This window comes from Pinus tabuliformis, chromosome 4_2, assembly GCF_031772625.1.
Source record: "Pinus tabuliformis cultivar Carrire ecotype Pingquan chromosome 4_2, CPIR1, whole genome shotgun sequence".
Taxonomy (NCBI): domain Eukaryota; kingdom Viridiplantae; phylum Streptophyta; class Pinopsida; order Pinales; family Pinaceae; genus Pinus; species Pinus tabuliformis.
Genome location: NC_142304.1, coordinates 296,676,776 through 296,697,156, shown reverse-complemented (window position 1 = coordinate 296,697,156; position 20,381 = coordinate 296,676,776). Strand labels below are relative to the sequence as shown.

The window sequence follows — 20,381 nt, the reverse complement described above, 5'->3', positions numbered from 1 at the left end:
AGAGCAAATCCTCTGGCATGATGGAGAGAGATCCAAAGGTACCTGCCAATAGATGAGAGATTAAAATAAATAGAGCATATGTACAAGATCAGAACTCCTGAGCAGAGCAAATTAGTCGTCAAGATTGAGAAATCTCAAAAAGATGTTGCTCATCTGAGTCAAGAAGGCCCTTGTGAAGCAGAAACTGAGGCAATAGAAATGAAATCTGCTATACAAATACAAAAGTAAGTTCAATTTACAGAGAAGATTGAGAAGAGTAAGTTCAATTTATAGAGAAGAATGAGAAGAATTACAGGTAAGAGTCTCAGAAGTAGGCCATAACTCGTTAACTTGGGGATGGTCATGGAGAGGCCTACTTATTTATAAGGCGAGGTGACATGAATACAAATTAGGATAAAGGTATAATCATGCATAGATGTTAATATGGGGGGAATAATCAAGGGTTCCAGCTCCTTCCCATCCCATCCATTCTTCCCACTCGTTGCAAGGATCGTTATTAATTCCCATCATGCCATCCATATAGTAATCCTCGAAACCGTTTTGCTGCTTTGCTTGTGCCAAACTAGACATTACAGTCTGCAGATTTATCACAAAAATAACATAATCAATAACATGAACACATCTGAGATAAAAAGGGGTTATATACTCTAACATGCATCAATGTCGTTAAAACTGAAAAAATAAATAAACAAAAGCTGTCCAGAGACAGAGCAAGTTACCTGATGAGCCTGATTGATCTTCTGAAATTGAAGTCTTTACCCCCTGGCAATTGTCTGGAAACAATTATTTAGTTCTTAATTTGCAACATTGTTCTTTTAATAGAGTCTTCTCTTTAATTTTTTTTTTTAAGGAAGTAGATGCATTGACATTTCAGTGACTTAAATTATTTTTAAGTAGAATTGAAATTCCACCTCTTGTATACATTACTTATGATATATGTTTATGTTTCTGTTTGGCATAAAGTAAATTATGTAACCTTGCTTTGCTTTTAATAAGGACGGGTTGGTTAAATTAACTTACAATTAGAAGTAGAAATTCTGGAGCCTCATGTTCTAGATGAACCCTTGAGGATTAACCTTTGTAATAGAAAGTAGCATGAGAGATATGGCTATGAAGCAACTGACTTCAGTTATCTAGCCTGATCTATATCAAACTATTCTCATCTTTTACTTTATTACAATATCTCTATATATTTACTACAAAATATTTATAAATACTTTGTACAGATTTTTATATTCTTCTCTTTCCCATGTACCAATTTTCTTCAACTCTGATTGGCATGCCATGAAAAGGAGCCAACAATCCTTCGATTTCTGAACATAATCTTTTTTCTAAATTTCCCTGTTGAACATACAGATATTATAAACAGTTAAGACAAAGAGAAAATGGCATTGTAGTAGAAAATGTTATGAGTTTATTGCTGATCACCTTTAGTAATCCTACTCAATAATTGCAAACAAATTGATGGACATTGTCTCTGATGTCAAACTACACCTACAATTAATAAATCTTTGGTTTTTGCCTGTAGGTACCATTGGAATCGGAGGTGGAGGTAAACAAAAAATAGAAGGGGTAGGCGTGGAGATTTCAAAATAATCTACTTTCAAATTTTATGATTCAGTTCTCAATTTTCATTAATTTCAAATTTAATACAAAGCTTTCAATTTTTAATGGTTCCAAAATTTTAGTTTCCAATTAAATTTTTCATTTTCCATTTCTGTTTGTTTCCAATTTAATGGACAGGAACACTTTTTTGTTATGGAAATTTAAAAAGTGCACACACAAAATGCGCGAATTGAAGTAGAAAAAAAAGTTCTTTTATCTCCCGTTAAAACACTTTCTTTGTTCACATGGAGCAGTCTATATATACACAATATTATAACAAACAATGGACAAAGAAACATACTGGATTAGATTTTGGGGAACAATATGCAACCAACAACGACATTAAATGCACTGCCACTGACTGCATATTGATAACCTTGGATTTTCCCAAGGCTTTATGATGCATTAAATACATTGGGCAGACATACAACCCAGTTGACTTGTGTAGGGTTTCGTCCCAACAGGTCATAGGGTCTATTTCCAGAGGACCCTTGATCTCTCCTCACCCAAGCTAAGCTGTTGGGATCATGGAGCCATACCCATCCCTAAAGTGTGGAGAAGTGAAAAGGGACAAACCTATCCCAAGTGTGGAGAATATGCAATCGAACAAGTTTGTGTGGAGAAGGGACAAACCCCTTTAATTTTTTAAGAATTCCAGCAACATGGTTTCCTAACCAGAAACATAAAATTAAAAAAATTCTATTTTTTTAGACTCTTTCATCACAACTGTATAGATTTGTGGTATTACATCAAAATTTCATTAGAGAAGGAATCTTGGTTGGATATTTCCAACGATTGGAATAACAGTGTTCACTCTAATGGGCAGTTTTCAAAAATCAAACAGGGAACTTATATATAAGTTATGTTAATTACAGTGATTAATAACTGGAGTTGTCAGTAAAGGCTAAAGGCTTCAGAGCTGAAGAGTTTAATTCCTCAAAAAAAAGTGGACATAACACTTAGCATTGTAATGATGAAGTCATTATGGCTGTTAAGTATGGTTGGGGTTTGGACAATCGTCCAATGTGTCAAGGTATAATTCTGAAAAAAAAAATATCTGCAAAAGAACCATTGTAGTGATTGTACAGTCATGACTAAAGAGCCATTGCAGTGCTTGTACAATCATGACTATTAAATACTGTTGGGTGATCGCCTCAAAGCGTAAACAGGGTCCCACTTTTAATAGTGTTTGATAAATGGTAAAGACTCTCCTCAGGTTTATTTTTTATAGAAAGTGGCCTCCAAGAACCTATTGCAGTGATCGTACAGTCCTGATTGTTAAATACTATTGGGTGGTCGCCTCAAAGTCTAAAAAGGGTCCCATTTTTCAATAGTGTTTTATAAATGGTAAAGACTCTCCTCAGGTTTATTTTTTCTAGAAAGTGGCCTCCAAGAACCTATTTAGTGATTGAAATCACTGAACCGTCATAATTGTTAAATAGGTACTTCTTCAAAAAGGTCAACTTCTTTGAATGTTAGTAGAGCTTTGATAGTTCTTGATTTCTCAAGAAAGTGGCCTCAGGTAGTGATTGAACCATCATGACTGAAGTACTGATAGTTAGTTGTAAAAAAATGTAATCAAAATTTTATGTGAGTTTAAACAGTATCCTAGGTCCTATTGATATAGGTCAAAAGTGAAGATGGAAAGGTAGTCGTACTGAAACTATGGTTGAAGAAGACCTGGATTGATAATGGAAGTTTGGTGGTGGAAAACTGAAAGAAGCATCAGATGAAAAAAATATCTTAATAACTTTACTGGAGGGATTAAAGCAAGGCGGGAAAAAATTGGTGAAACTATTCTAAGGGCATTGTCAGGGAGGAGAAGTAGGCCTATTGGCTTGTGGTTGATCAAGAATAGTGGTTTATTAAGAATAATGGAAGAAATGATGCAAAGCTGCATCACATGATCCAGAAATTTCCCTGAATATAAATACTCAATAAAGAATATAAAGAATAACAATATTCAAACAACGTAGTGCAGAAAGCACATATAATTTGTTCACCTGAGACTTCAAATTTGATCTATCGATTCCTGGTCCATCATTATCATCATTTTCAGGTATTGCATCCAAAGAAATGCATCGAATCCATTTCCTACGAGGTAGCAAGTACACCATCTTGGTCAAAACAATGGGCTGGCCCAAGCCTCTCCTAGCCACATAAACTTCGAGGAACGGTGCACTCAGTCCTGAAAGCACTTCAACCTTGCTTAATAGAATATAGGAAGATCCGACAGATATTGCAGAGGTACATTCCATGGTCCAGACCTTTTTCCTAGCCTTGGGATTTTCCAAATCTAGTCTCTCAAAATTCCCTGTAACAAGGAGCTCGCCTCTATGATGGAGCTCAAAGGGCAAGCCCTCATTAGTGCGCAGATTATCGGTATTGATATAAGTTGCCTCAGCATATTCTGTATCTACTCTGTCTCTTCACAACTTGCAATAGGTTTGCTCTGCGGAAGGAATTCCGATGCCATTAACCTCAAGAATGGTTGACATGCTTCTAGCGGGAAACAAAATCGTAAAACAATTTGGTGCACTTTTAAGCAAACAGGAGTTCAATCTTAAGTATATCACTCTGATATCGAACCATGTATATGTTACTGATTTCCCCTGAATCTCCATGGATACAAAATTGAAACAATTGAGGCTTTGTTAGATGGCTTTACAGTACATAAACATCTGAAGTGTGTATTCCTATTGCAGAGAGATGATTGAACAAAATATGATCATATTGCATGAGATGTAATACATCTCTTTTATATGGACAAACCCTTACATCTTCTGCAATATCTCCAAAAGAACCATTGTAGTGATTGTACAGTCATGACTAAAGAGCCATTGCAGTGCTTGTATCATCGTGACTATTAAATACTGTTGGGTGATTGCCTCAAAGCGTAAACAAGGTCCCACTTTTAATAGTGTTTGATAAATGGTAAAGACTCTCCTCAGGTTTAATTTTTCTAGAAAGTGGTCTCCAAGAACCTATTGCAGTGATCGTACAGTCCTGACTGTTAAATACTATTGGGTGGTCGCCTCAAAGTCTAAACAGGGTCCCATTTTTCAATAGTGTTTTATAAATGGTAAAGACTCTCCTCAGGTTTAATTTTTCTAGAAAGTGGCCTCCAAGAACCTATTTAGTGATTGAAATCATTGAACCATCATAACTGTTAAATAGTTACTTCTTCAAAAAGGTTAACTTCTTTGAATGTTAGTAGAGCTTTGATAATTCTTGATTTCTTGAGAAAGTGGCCTCAGGTAGTGATTGAACCATCATGACTGAAGTCCTGATAGTTAGTTGTAAAAAAATGTCACCAAAATTTTCTGCGAGTTTAAACGGTATCCTAGGTCCTGTTAATATAGGTCAAAAGTGAAGATGGAAAGGTAGCCGTACTCAAAACTATGGTTGAAGAAGATCTGGATTGATAATGGAAGTTTGGTGGTGAAAAATTGAAAGAAGCATCAGATGAAAAAAATATCTTAATATCTTTACAGGAGGGATTAAAGCAAGGCGGGAAAAAATTGGTGAAACTATTCTAAGGGCATTGTCAAGGAGGAGAAGTAGGCCTAATGGCTTGTGGTTGATCAAGAATAGTGGTTTATTAAGAATAATGGAAGCAATGATGCAAAGCTGCATCACATGATCCAGAAATTTCCTTGAATATAAATACTCAATAAAGAATATAAAGAATAACAATATTCAAACAATGTAGTGCAGAAAGCACATATAATTTGTTCACCTGAGACTTCAAATTTGATCTACCGATTCCTGGCCCATCATTATCATCATTTTCAGGTATTGCATCCAAAGAAATGCATCGAATCCATTTCCTACGAGGTAGCAAGTGCACCATCTTGGTCAAAACAATGGGCTGACCCAAGCCTCTCCCAGCCACATAAACTTCGAGAAACGGTGCACTCAGACCTGAAAGCACTTCAGCCTTGCTCGATAGAATATAGGAAGATCCGACAGATATTGCAGAGGTACATTCCATGGTCCAGACCTTTTTCCTAGCCTTGGGATTTTCCAAAGCCAGTCTCTCAAAATTCCCTGTAACAAGGAGCTCGCCTCTATGATGGAGCTCAAAGGGCAAGCCCTCATTAGTGCACAGATTATCGGTACTGATATAAGTTGCCTCGGAAAATTCTGTATCTACTTTGTCTCTTCGCAGCTTGCGAGAGGTCTGCTCTATGGAAGGAATTCTGATGTCATTAACCTCAAGAACGGTTGACATGCTTCTAGCGGGAAACAAAATCGTAAAACAATTTGGTGCACTTTTAAGCAAACAGGAGTTCAATCTTAAGTATATCACTCTGATATCGAACCATGTATCTGTTACTGATTTCCCCTGAATCTCCATGGATACAAAATTGAAACAATTGAGGCTCTGTTAGATGGCTTTACAGTACATAAACATCTGAAGTGTGTATTCCTATTGCAGAGAGATGATTGAACAAAATATGATCATATTGCATGAGATGTAATACATCTCTTTTATATGGACAAATCCTTACATCTTCTGCAATATCTGCAAAAGAACCATTGTAGTGATTGTACAGTCATGACTAAAGAACCATTGCAGTGCTTGTACAATCATGACTATTAAATATTGTTGGGTGATCGCCTCAAAGCGTAAACAAGGTCCCACTTTTAATAGTGTTTGATAAATGGTAAAGACTCTCCTTAGGTTTAATTTTTCTAGAAAGTGGTCTCCAAGAACCTATTGTAGTGATCATACAATCCTGACTGTTAAATACTCTTGGGTGGTCGCCTCAAAGTCTAAACAGGGTCCCATTTTTCAATAGTGTTTTATAAATGGTAAAGACTCTCCTCAGGTTTAATTTTTCTAGAAAGTGGCCTCCAAACATATTTAATGATTGAAATAATTGAACCATCATAACTGTTAAATAGGTACTTGTTCAAAAAGGTTAACTTCTTTGAATGTTATTAAAGCTTTGATAGTTCTTGATTTCTCGAGAAAGTGGCCTCAAGTAGTGATTGAACCATAATGACTGAAGTCCTGATAATTAGTTGTAAAAAAATGTAATCAAATTTTTTTGTGAGTTTAAATAGTATCCTAGGTCCTGTTAATATAAGTCAAAAGTGAAGATGGAAAGGTAGCCATACTGAAACTATGGTTGAAGAAGATTTGGATTGATAATGGAAGTTTGGTGGTGAAAAATTGAAAGAAGCATCAGATGAAAAAAATATCTTAATATCTTTACAGGAGGGATTAAAGCAAGGCGGGAAAAAATTGGTGAAACTATTCTAAGGGCATTGTCAGGGAGGAGAAGTAGGCCTACTGGCTTGTGGTTGATCAAGAATAGTGGTTTATTAAGAATAATGGAAGCAATGATGCAAAGCTGCATCACATGATCCAGAAATTTCCCTGAATATAAATACTCAATAAAGAATATAAAGAATAACAATATTCAAACAATGTAGTGCAGAAAGCACATATAATTTGTTCACCTGAGACTTCAAATCTAATCTATTGATTCTTGGCCCATCATTATCATCATTTTCAGGTATTGCATCCAAAGAAATGCATCGAATCCATTTCCTACGAGGTAGCAAGTGCACCATCTTGGTCAAAACAATGGGGCGACCCAAGCCTCTCCCAGCCACATAAACTTCGAGGAACAGTGCACTCAGACCTGAAAGCACTTCAACCTTTCTCGATAGAATATAGGAGATCCAACAGATATTGCAGAGGTACATTCCATGGTCCAGACCCTTTTCCTAGCCTTGGGATTTTCCAAAGCCAGTCTCTCAAAATTCCCTGTAACAAGGAGCTCGCCTCTATGATGGAGCTTAAACGACAAACCCTCATTAGTGCGCAGATTATCAGTACTAATATAAGTTGCCTTGGCAGATTCTGTATCTACTCTGTCTCTTAGCAGCTTGCGAGAGGTCTGCTCTGCGGAAGGAATTCTGATGCCACTAACCTCAAGAACGGTTGACATGCTTCTAGCGGGAAACAAAATCGTAAAACAATCTGGTGCACTTTTAAGCAAACAGGAGTTCAATCTTAAATATATCAATCTGACATTGAACCATGTATCTGTTACTGATTTCCCCTGAATCTCCATGGATACAAAATTGAAACAATTGAGGCTCTGTTAAATGGATTTACAGTAGATAAACATCTGAAGTGGGTATTCCGATTGCAGAGAGATGATTGAACAAAATATGATCATATTGCATGAGATGCAATACATCTCTTTTATATAGAAAAACCCTTACATCTTCTGCAATGATCAAACTGCAAATCTACAGAGATTCTGGCTTCAGAGCAAAGGCAATATGGCATTAGAGAAAAGATTGAAGAATGAGAGTAGGATTTTTGGCCCCATAGATTCATTTACAAGGAACTCCGCATCGCCACCAGTGGATTCAGCGACGAAAATGTTTTGGACCAGGGGGATTTGGGAAGGTTTATATGGGCGTTCTCCCTAGCAGTGGCCAAGAAATCGTAGTGAAATGCATAACGAAAGAGTTTAGGGAGGGAATGAAGGGGTTCGTGGGACGCATGTAGCACTGGAGCCCAGTTCCACTATGGGGATGGAGCTATTCATTGTTTACGACCAGATGCCAAATGGCAGCCTCGATAAACTTGCAAACCGTTTGGGCAACGAATTTGTAACCACTTTGAATCAACGACTGAAACTTTTGCAATCGTCTAACATATAATTGTGTGGCTTACAAAGATGACAGGTAGGCAGAGAGGGGAGTTGATTTCAGAGAGAAACGCCTCACGGCGTAATCAATGAATATATGTATATAATGATAATGTTAATTATTAATTAAATAATAAAACATAATAAATTAAGGTAAATTAATTAAATTAACAAATATAAATAAAATTTATAGTATATATATAATAAAGTCATTAATTAGACTTAAAAATATTAAAAGTCAAAGTTAAAATAAATTAATTAAATTAACAAATATAAATAAAATTTATAATATATATATAGTAGAGTCATTAATTAGAATTAAAAGTCAAAGTTAAAAGTACCTCCCACCAATTTTTATATCCCACCAAAATTTATGGGGGAATATTTTTTTTTAATAAACCTTATGCAACAAAACGCTGATTGTGGACCCCCTAGTTGTTTTGGAAACCATAGGAGGCTTCACCATTCATGAAAGGATGCCACGTGATATTTAGTAAAATAAGGTGGTAACAATTGAGGATCCCCCTTCCTTAATTGTGGTCCGCAGACCCTCCCTCAATTTTTTATTTTTAACCGTTGAATATTTTAAACATGTGGGTGGATTATTACATTGGGATTGGGAATAATCTTAGGTTTAATTTTATTAATCTAACATTAATTTTTAATTAGTAATTAACATATAGAGTCATAATAAATTAATTTATTAAAATAGAAATTATTTTAATTATTTTCCAAATTTTGGGATTTCAAGACCGTGGGAATAAATCAGTTGATGATTTTATGGATTATATTTATTAATTTTATTTATTTATAAGTGTATAAAATCAGGGCAAAACAAGACATGGTTTCTACGAGAGACCTGGTTTTTCAAAAAACCATAGGAATGAATTATTTTCTATGGAAGAATAGAAATATGAATTTACAAGTTAAGAAATATTTGGGAAATATTTTTATCAAAATATTTTATTCCTAATTATTTAAAAGTGATATTTTAAAAATTGAAGAGTGGTAGAAAATCAATAATTTCCAAATCATTTTCAAATTTTACGAAAATTGTTAAGCACGTGAAGGATAATTAAGGCAAATTGAATCATCAAATAATTTTATCAAAAGACAGAGGATTAATCAATTCTATAAAAATGATCAATCAACCATATTATTGCAAATTGCAACCAAATTTATGGGCAGTTAACATATTATTAAGGAATAACTTCAACTAGATTTAGGTTTTTAAGGAGGAAAATTCTATAAAAAGGATCAATCAACCATATTATTGCATATTGCAACGAGATTTATGGGCAGCTAACATATTATTAAGGAATAACTTCAACCAGATTTAGGTTTTTAAGGAGGAAGATCAGTAGTCAAAGGATCAGCTACAAATTTCAGGTAGGAAAATCAACATCAATAAACCAATTCCCATAATTGAAGGCAAACTAATTTCCAGCATCCAACAGTTTGAAGTTTCCTGCATCAAATTAGAAATATTATTTATTTTTAGTTTCTTGTTTGGCATTTTATTCGAGGAAAATTTTAACAGTTTGGGATTATGTTTTCCTTATATTGTTTGATTTGTAATGTAAAAGGGTTGGCTTTTGAGCATAGAGAGCCTCACATTTTTGTAAAGCCTGATATTACAGAGTTTTAATTCAGGGGTTTCTAGCTTTATTTTATTGACAAAACTTGTGTACATGTCAGTGTTTCCAACAATTACATAATATTTTTTGCATATATTTGAGTTAGTATAGGACATTGGGAAGGGCTAGGCTGAGTATCATCCTCCCTTTCTCTACTGAATAACTAATTGAACAATATGTTTAATTAGTCAGCTAGAAATAATTGGATTGTTGTTTCTATTCTATGCTTAAATGTATTTTTTTTCAATGTAGAGATTCTTCTACATGTTTATGTTCTTAGTTAGATAATTAGACATCGAGGAAGGATATTTAATTGTTTAATTTCTCTTCCATTCCTCCATCCAAAACTTTCAAGCTATGTTTTTTTGTCATCATTGAACAATGGCACTTTGATCAGGTCTTTGCAATAGAAGGCCTTATTTATTAAACATGAATTTGTGACTCATCAACAACCACCTATATAAAAAACCTCTAGATCTAGAAATTGTGCTCCATAGGCTGCTGTCTAGTGAAAGTGAACAATAAAACTCCCCTCGTAACTTTTGAGGGAGCCCCCTCTGGTTCGAGGGCCAACTTGAACCCAAAGTTGGTTGAGTTGTTTCTCGGTGCAGTTTCGTAGCCAAGAACTGCCTTCGAGAAATAATACAACATTTGGCGTCATTGTCGAGAGTGAAAAAACAAAGATATTTTTCCCTGGAGAATGATCAGTCTAGATCTATTCCTGGTTGGTGAACAAGGAGTAGACATTTGATATTGGTTGTATTTATTTCACCTGATAGCTCCACTTTGTCTATATGGTGATTCCACTGGTTTGAGATGTCAGCTGCATTCAATGATGTGTTCACTCAAGATCTTATATTAATTACTTTCAGTAGTATATCTTTCTTCCTCTTGGAGGTGATGAAAAGTCGCAGACATAAACAAAGGATGCAATCTTCAGAATTCAATTGTAAGTATAAGTTGCCTATGGAGTTTAAATTTCACATTGTAAATATTTTTCAAGTTTTCAATTACATGCAAGGTGATCTGTGAGATAATAAACTACTCACTTGGTTGCACTGAAAATCATACTATATTTAACAGGAAAAAGTTTCAACTCAATTAGGTGGAGGTGTGTGAGATTGGATAAATTTATTTTCAGATTTTAGTGTGCAGTAGTTAGTTTTATTTTGAGCAGTCTTCAGCTTTCAAATTTCAGTGTGGGTTCAATCTCAAAATTGATTCCAATTCACAGGTGCAGGACATTGAAAAGAACACAGTTAATTGTTGACTTCATAACAAAATGGATAAGACATTGTTCTTTAGTTTCAGTTTAATTTCAGATAATAGCAGGTTTCATATTTCAGGTTGTAGCTTATAGGTAAAAATCATAATTGAATTGAATTGTCATGACTCCATGCCCAATGGATGCAAGACACCTAGTTTACAAGTTCTCTGCATCCCAGAGGGGGAGGCAGTCCTCACATGGAGCCTATGTTGTAACATATTGTTTTCCTTCTAATCCATTTTGTACATTAAGCCTCAATCCACATTTCAAATAAAATTTAAAAGAAAAGAATAAAAACAAATCAATGAATATATGTATATAATGATAATGTTAATTATTAATTAAATAATAAAACATAATTAATTAAGGTAGATTAATTAAATTAACAAATATAAATAAAGTATATATATATATATATATATATATATATATATATATATATATATATATATATATATATATATAGTCATTGATATTTAAGTAATTAATTAGGGTAATTTTAAACATGTGGGTGGATTATTCCCCTCAATTTTTTAAATGTTGATTATTTTTAACATGTTGGTGGATTATTACATCGGGATTGGGAATAATCTTAGGTTAATCTTATTAATCTATCATTAATTTTTAATTAGTAATTAACGGTAAAATTGTAATTAACATATAGAATCGTAATAAATTAATTGATTTTTTTTCGGGGAAAGAAAATTCATAATTTCTAAAATAAGAAATTACATGCTGTTGATGCCCGAAGGCATATGCTGTATTGTGGCACTCATCCACTGTCAAGACTAGTTGCAGAAAATAAACCCCATAGGGTGTACAGTATTAGGTGCTGAGACCTTCATGAAAATATAGAAGTAGTATGCCTGTACATAAAGAGTTCCTATTTACTAGCATATACTGAAATATATACAATGCATAATCAAAAAGTTGTGATCATCCAAAATCTGATAATAGAGGCCACTGCCTCACTGGAGTGCCCCATCTATATATGGCCTGTGAAAATATCGGTATGTCCCTGCTGGAGAAAATTCCTCGATCATCCATTCGCCTAGAGGGCGATGCGCCGCTTCTTTCGAAAGCTAGGCAGCAGTTCCATTTATTTCCCTGTAGATATGAGAAACAGATATATGGTCAAAGAATGTTTTGAAAATTTTTTTTTCTTCCAAGATATGTTTCAATGTATATGCATGACAAACAGTCGTGTTGTTACACCAATCAATCACAGTCTTTGAATCGCCAAATATTTGCAGTTGCCGGCAGTTTTTCATAATAGCAAAGTATAAAAGGTGTCGCAGAGATATCAATTTTACGTGATTGTTTGTTCCGGGACCAAGCCCCATGCTAATCAGATAGTATTGCGTATCATATAGGTGCAAGAGGACATCAAAGTAGGCCCATGGCATATCTTTATTTATCTGCTCCTGTCGAATGATTCTGGGCTGATCATGACTGTTCTCGTTTGGTAGTTCTGAGTATGCCGCACAGATAATAGGGTGGAGGAGGTTCCAATTAACTGTTCTGTTCTCAAATATGATAGTGTTCCTCTTGACCCATATATACCAAGAAACCAGGAGGGGGAGGTTCCTAGGCTTTTCCGCCGCCACTGTGGTCCACCACTGATCCCACGCTGAGTTTATATCCACCCCCTGCCAGTCCGCATTTAAATTTAGAGATTGTATGACCTGAGACCAGATAGTCCTGGTGGTCGGACATGAGAGGAATAGATGTTGGGTCGTTTCTTCATCATGCAGGCACATTACACATCGGGAGGGTCCCGAGAAAGCCCTTTTTTTAAGATAAGAACCAGTGGGGACTTTGTTCTCCAAAATGTTCCACATCAGCAGCCTGGTTCTTGGAGGAGCATTCAATTTCCATAGAGAGACCCACCAGCTTTTGAGGTTGTCAGGTTTTCTGTCTGCAATGATTTTATCATAGCCCATCTTCGGCGAATATTGACCAGATTTTGCTAGAGCCCATATGAGTTCATCCTCATCTGCCCTTAATCTAATATGGGTCTCAGTTAGGGCCTATATATATCTCTTCCAATCATCATTCCACTCAAAAGGTATGTTCCAGTGTTGTTCATTTAACCAGGCCTGAGAAAAGATTGTGGAATTCTGCTGGTCGCCAATCTGTGAAAGAAATTTTATGCCTCTGTTATTTAAATAGAGTACCAGACCATCTGGTAATCTGTGGGAGTTTCCACATCCCGACCATGGGTCAATACCAATTCAGACAGATGTGCCATTGCCAATTTTCCATAATAGGCTATCTTTTATTATGGGCATTGCATTTAGAATGGCCTTCCATATCCCAGAGATGCAATTTCTATTCCAATTCGGCCTTTGGATCCAGTCAGTGATGGTCAATGGCCAAATATATTTGTGATGTATGACAGTCGCCCATAGACTGTTTTTTTTCAATAAGAGCCATCCTTGTTTTGCAGCCAAGGCTTGTGCAAAAGCCGGGAGAGTTTTGAGTCCCACCCTCCCCACTTCTTAGGAGTAGTTATCTTGGTCCATTTTACCCAGGCAAATGTCTTTCCCTCCTTCTTTCCATTCCAGAGGAATCTACAACAAATTTGTTGAATTTTGTGAAGTATACCCTACGTATCCAGGAAAGTGACATCCAGTATACCGGGGTGGCTTCGAGGACGGATTTAATTAGGATGAGTCTGCCCGCTTTTGAAAGGAGCCTGTGATACCAGCAACTGATTCTCTTTTCTACCTTTGTGATGAGCCAGGTCCAGTTTTCAATCTTGTATCCATCAGGTTTAAGCCTGAAGCCCGGTATTTGATTCCCTCCAACAGATCAGTTTCTTGGAAAGAAAATTTCTGCAAGGCAAGCTGTGATTCCTGTAGAGTACAAACCGATAGGGATATAGTGGATTTTCCCCGGTTTATTTCCATTCCTGTAGCACTGCAGAATAGGTGCAGTATCTCATTGAGCGAGGTAGTATCCCGGACACTCCCGTTTAAGAATATCAGGATGTCATCAACAAAAAGTAGATGAGTTAGATAAAAATGCTCCATGATTTTTAGGCCACTAATTCCCCCGCTCCTTTTGGCGGATGCAATAAGTCTGCTCAGGCCTTCCATAACAAGCAAGAAAAGGAGAGGGGATAGCGGGCAGCCCTGCCTGATCCCTCTGTCGATATTGAAAGATGATGAGGCCGATCCATTGATAAGTATAGCAAAAGAAACATATGAGATACAACCCATGATCCATGATATGAGAACAGGGGGTGAGGATCATTTTTAGATAAAGCCAATTTACTTTGTCAAAAACCTTTGCTAAATCTATCTTGAGGGAGATGCCCTTGAGGCTTTTGTGCTTGATAGAGTGTAGGGCTTCCTGGGCTGTACCAATGGCCTCCTGAATGTGGCGGTGATGGAGGAAGGTGAATTGCTCCTGAGAGATGTGGGAAGATAGGATGGGCTTGATGTGGTTAGCAATGATTTTGGAGATAATCTTGTATAGGCAGTTGCAAAGGGAAATTGGCCAGAAGTCATTGAAAGAAGATGGAGAGTCAGTTTTAGGAATCAAGGCTATGTAGGTGAAGTTCATAGGGGGGTGAATATGCCCGGTGATTCTACTTTCTTTTATGACTGCCAGCAGATCCTCCCCCAACAGCTCCAGGAAGGCCAGGTAGAACTCCACAGGCCAACCGTCCGAACCTGGACTCTTATATTTCTTGAACCACTTTAGTGTTCCTTCTAGTTCCTCCATGGTGACCAGTTGGATCAGATCCTCGATATCCTCCCGCTCAACAAATCTTGGAAAGTGTCCTGCCACGTTGATGATTTCAAGGAGATTGATGGCAGTCGGAGCAGTAAATTGCCTTTTAAAGTGTGATATCCCCAATCTGGCTAACTGTTGGTGCGTTGATGCCCATCCTTCCGGTTCACTAGGCAGCTGCAAGATAGTATTGGAGGCCTTTCTGCCATTTGCAAGGTTGTGGAAGAACTTGGTATTGCTTGTTATGAAACCAGCTCAAGAAAAGATAGAAAAGAAAGATCAACGCCTTAGAATTTAGCCTCTTCGAGGGGGAAACCTCCTTTACATTACATAAATGAACAATTCTTGGATGATACAAATGACAAAACCTCCTTTCTATATATAGGAGTCTAAGGAGTCATAATATAATCCAGCCGACCTAACAATAATAATATAAAGCCACAAAAATAACAATAGAGGGATTCTATGGGGCACAGAAATAACAATATGGGGGTAATAGGGGCACAACAATATAAATAAGGGGTATAACTACAATAGTAATGGGGTAATCACTAGTATTATAGGGACCCAACATGCCCCTCTCCTTCAAAAAAGTGTTGTCCTCAATGCTTGAGCAGTTCTGGATGCTTCTGCATAAAATTCTCATCCTCCCATGTGGAATCTTCAGCGGATAAGTTCTTCCACTTGATAAGATACTCTGAAATTGATCGATTTCGTAGCTGTCGAGTTCTTGTTTCTGTGACTGCTTCTGGTTCCAATATAATTTTTCCTTCCTCGTCAAGTTCTGGCAATATTGTTTGAACTGGGAGCTTGTCGCCTATAACCTTCTTTAAACATGAAACATGGAAAACTGGGTGCAATCGAGAAGCTGCAGGAAGCTCCAATTTGTATGCCATAGTACCAATCTTTTCCAACACCTTGTACGGACCATAATACTTTGGTGATAATTTATTATCCTTCTTAGCTTGCTTTAGGGACATTTGCTTATATGGTTGTAGCTGTAGGAATACCCAATCACCTACATCAAAACTTCTTTCACTGCGATGTTGATCTGCCTGTTGTTTCATTCTATTTTGTGCCAACACGAGGTTATCCTTTAAGAGTTGGAGGACTTGTTGTTGATGTTCGATGTGATGTTCCACTGCCTGAACCTTAGAATTTTCTCTTATATATGATGTGATTGATGGTGGTTGGTACCCATAAAGTGCCATAAATGGGGTCATTTTTGTTGCTGTATGGAAGGAAGTGTTATACCACCATTCAGCCAAAGGCAACCATTTGACCCATTGTGTCTGTTTATCAGATACAAAGCAACGAAGATATCCTTCCAAACATTTGTTTACTATCTCAGTTTTCCCATCAGATTGAGGATGATAAGATGAGCTATGAGCTAACTGAGTACCAAGACAAGAAAATAATTCTGTCCAAAAATTTCCAGTGAAAATGGGATCTCTGTCACTTACAATAATCTTTGGGTTTCCATGTAGCTTTTGAATTGTTTCCATAAATGCAGTAGAAACTGTACTGGCTTTAAATGGATGTGATAATGCACAAAAGTGTGCATACTTGGTAAGTCTGTCAACTACCACCATGATGACACTCTTTCCCTCAGACTTGGGTAAACCTGTGATAAAATCCATTGAAACCTCCTCCCAACGTTGGCTTGGAATGGATAAAGGTTGTAATAGACCCGGTGTCTTAATTGTTTCAACTTTATTTTGTTGGCAAACCAAACATTCCGCCACAAACTTTTGAATATTTGATTTAAGGCCATCCCAAAAAAATTCTTTCTTAACCCTGTGGTAAGTTTTTAAAAATCCTGAGTGCCCTCCTAAGGGAGAAGTGTGCAATTCCATAAGAATCTTTTGTTTTAGCTGGGAATTCTTACAGAGGTATAAGCGATCTTTGTACCATAACGAATCATTTTTCCTGCTAAATGTATCAGAAGTACTAGAATCTTGTTGTAGCTTTCGAATAAGTGCCCACACTTCTTCGTCATTCTTCCATTCCTCCTTTTCTTCGTTTATCCAATCTGGTTGGATAATAGAAATGACACACAACAATGCTTCCATATCCTCATCCTTTCTTGAGAGTGCATCTGCCACCACATTTTGCTTCCCTTTTTTGTAGATGATTTCAAAGTCATAACCCAACATCTTTGTGACCCACTTTTGTTGCTCTTCAGAGGATAATCTTTGTTCTAAAAAGTATTTAAGGCCATCATGATCCGTTTTTACCTTGAAGTGTCTTCCCATTAGGTAGGGTCACCATTTCTTAAGTGCATGGAGTATTGCCAACATTTCCTTCTCATAAATAGCTTTGCTTAAAAACTTTCCCTTGATTGGATGACTTTCAAAAGAAATGGGTCTTTCATCTTGCATTAGAACAACACCAATTCCATTTCCTGAAGCATCACATTCCACAATAAAGGTTTTTTTGAAGTCCGGTGTAGCTAAGACCGGTGCTTGGCACATTGCCTCTTTAAGATGTTTAAAGGCTTTTGTTGCTTCCGAAGTCCATGAAAATGAATCTTTCTTCAATAATGTTGTTAGAGGTGCTGCTATTCTCCCATAATTCTTAACGAACTTGCAATAATACCCTGTCAACCCAAGAAATCCTCGTAGATGCTTTATGGATGTGGGGATTTTCCATTCCTTAATGCTTTAATTTTGCTAGGGTATACCTTAACTCCTTCATGAGATACAATATGACCCAAATATTCCACCTCCCGGACTCCAAAGAAACATTTGGATCTTTTTGCATATAATTGTTTCTCCTCCAATAGTTCTAGCACCTTGTCAACATGTTCAACATGATCCTTCCAAGACTTGCTGTAGATTAGTATATCATCAAAAAATACCAACACAAATTTTCTAAGGAATGGTTTGAAAATTGAATTCATCAAACCTTGAAATGTTGAAGGTGCATTGGTAAGGCCAAAAGGCATGACCAAAAATTCATAGTGACCTTCATGAGTTCTAAATGTCGTTTTCAGAATGTCTTCAATCTTCATTCTGATTTGATGATATCCCGAATGAAGATCCAACTTGGTGAAGTAAATTGATCCATGCAATTCATCCAGTAATTCATCAATGACAGGAATGGGGAACTTATCTTTAATAGTGAGCTTGTTGAGCTCCCTATAATATGGACACATGCGCCATGATCCATCCTTCTTGTGCACCAATACTACTGGAGCTGAGAAAGAACTTTGACTCGGTTGAATTATACCAGCCTCTAGCATTTCTGCAACCATACGTTCAATTTCACTTTTTTGGACATATGGATATCTGTACGGCCTGATGTTTGGAGGAACACTTCCTGGAATCAGATGAATAGCATGATCATGATCATGCATAGGTGGGAGACCTTTGGGAGTCTCAAATACCTTGGAATGTGTTGTACCCTACAACAACCCCCCATTTCATAACATTTTTATTACAAACAATTAACATATGAAATGGGTCCCTTTTAAAATTTTGATTGGCATTAATGAATTTGTTCGAAAAAGGAATGATAATCAAATGAATTTGTGAATAAAAGCCTTTTTGAACAAATAATAAGCAAATTTTGGTTAAGTCCGAAAAAGCAATCGCCGGATTACTTGTTACCTTGGTTCTTTCCGATGCGATATCGCTATCGGCCATCGGCGATAGCCAATACACCACACAGAAAAAGCACACGTCTTTTCCCCGATGCGACATGATATCGGTGATCAAATATCGGCGCTGCCTCTTATGAAAAGTTTTTTAAGCCTCGACCCGATGCGATATCGCTATCGGCAGTCGGCATAATCCCACGCATTTTCATAAGACGTCCAGATCTTTACCCGATGCGATGTAACATCGTTATCGATAGTCGGTAAATCAATTGATATACATTTAGGGATTATGTTCGCACGCTAAATATGATGCAATGTCGCAATCGGCATTCACCAAGATCTTTCCCAAATAATAATGTCACTCACACCCCCGATGCGATGCGATGACTCTTAATGATGACCAGAACTCCTAAAAGGTGATTATTTCAAAGCATTAAAGTTATATTTAAATCCGATTTGACAAAAGCACAAATTTCAAAATGCCGTTAAGTAAAGGGATAAGGTAATGCATGCGTATTTAAAGCTTTTCCCCTTCGAATTAACGAACAATTACGATTAGACCTTTGAAGAAATCTATTGCACGCTTTAAGGGGTCATTCGGTTTAATAACTTAAGTAATGGTCATTTATGGAGCTGCAGGCTGTAAGATCACCATCATTGCATCTGCGGTGCCTTCTCAAATCATTAGATCCGCAGCCACTTTTTGAATAATCTCACCACGCTTCAAATAATATATCTATCCCGTTATGGATCGTCATTGTTATTTCTTTGTTACGATTTCTCTTGCATTTGTGTAGAATTCAACCGTCGAGAGAAGTCTGAATATGATGGGAAAGAAATTCAAGAAGGTGGCAGGGTCTACTGCGACACCTGTCTCAGGCCAAGCTGCTATAGTTTCAAAGAAAGGCTTAATCTCAGATACTACATGCACTGGTCTTCTTGGCACTACATGGCAAGGTACATACAATTTGCTAGAAGCAGAACAACCAGAAAAGACAGTAACGGAGGCTAGTGTGGATGAACTAAGAAAGTCTGAGGCAACTCTTAAAGATTTGGCCGACTCCTTTCTGCACAGAATAGCAGCCAGAGAACAAGTCTTGCCTTATACTGATGTGGTACGTTGGGCAATTGAAGAAATTACTCTCACTGATAGAACCTTCCATACTAAGGATGGAAGGATTTTCGGTTCCTTCAAGCCTGACGACTTGAGACGGATGTATCATTTGCCCAAACCTGAGCAAGTCTATAATAGAGCCTTTTTGGAGAAATTCGCGAAGGAGAATGAATCACCATCCGAACCTCTCCGAGATTGGAGGCAGAATCCAGCTAAACACAAGCATGATATGTCGGGTAAGTACTCCAATGCTTCTTTGGCTTCACCTTATTGCTATGCTGGGATTATGATGTGTAGATTGTGGGGATTTCACGACTCTGCTAATATCCATATTGATATGGTCCCCTTAATGGAAGCGGCCGTAAATAGTATAATCATGGATTGGGCCACTATTCTGTCTGATAAGTTGGTCATAGCTATTCGTGAGTTTAGGGCCAAAACCAGAGTCACTGAGAGAAAAATCCCACCCTTCTATTACTCTGCCTACATTATGGATACCCTTTGTTTTAATTCTGAATTTCCTGTCCTTGGTTGGAGATGGACAACCCATGACCCAACACCCATTCATTTGTATCATCGGAAATTGTGGAAACCCTCCCACAAAGACCATTTGTATCAAATCTGCAATGGTTTTATGGTTCCCGTTCATTATTCTATTTTTGACAGACCTATCCCTAGAATTTCCTATGAAGCTTCTTTTGACCTACCAGCTGTAGCCCATTGGTTCGACGAAGAA

General features: G+C 36.9%; 2 protein-coding genes and 1 pseudogene across 2 annotated transcripts; all 3 read right to left on the bottom strand.

Annotated features, from left to right (window-relative positions):
* Positions 1–405: 405 nt before the first annotated feature.
* On the bottom strand, positions 406–4,229 carry LOC149169171 (uncharacterized protein At1g01500-like; annotated as a pseudogene).
* A 1,046-nt stretch (positions 4,230–5,275) lies between these two features.
* On the bottom strand, positions 5,276–5,965 carry LOC149169170 (uncharacterized protein At1g01500-like). The gene has a single exon (XM_089425102.1). The coding sequence runs from the start codon at positions 5,963–5,965 to the stop codon at positions 5,276–5,278; it is 690 nt and encodes a 229-aa protein (XP_089281228.1).
* Positions 5,966–7,256: 1,291 nt separating this feature from the next.
* LOC149169169 (uncharacterized protein At1g01500-like) lies at positions 7,257–7,697 on the bottom strand. The gene has a single exon (XM_089425101.1). It carries the CDS (start codon positions 7,695–7,697, stop codon positions 7,257–7,259), a length of 441 nt encoding a protein of 146 aa, XP_089281227.1.
* Positions 7,698–20,381: the final 12,684 nt, after the last annotated feature.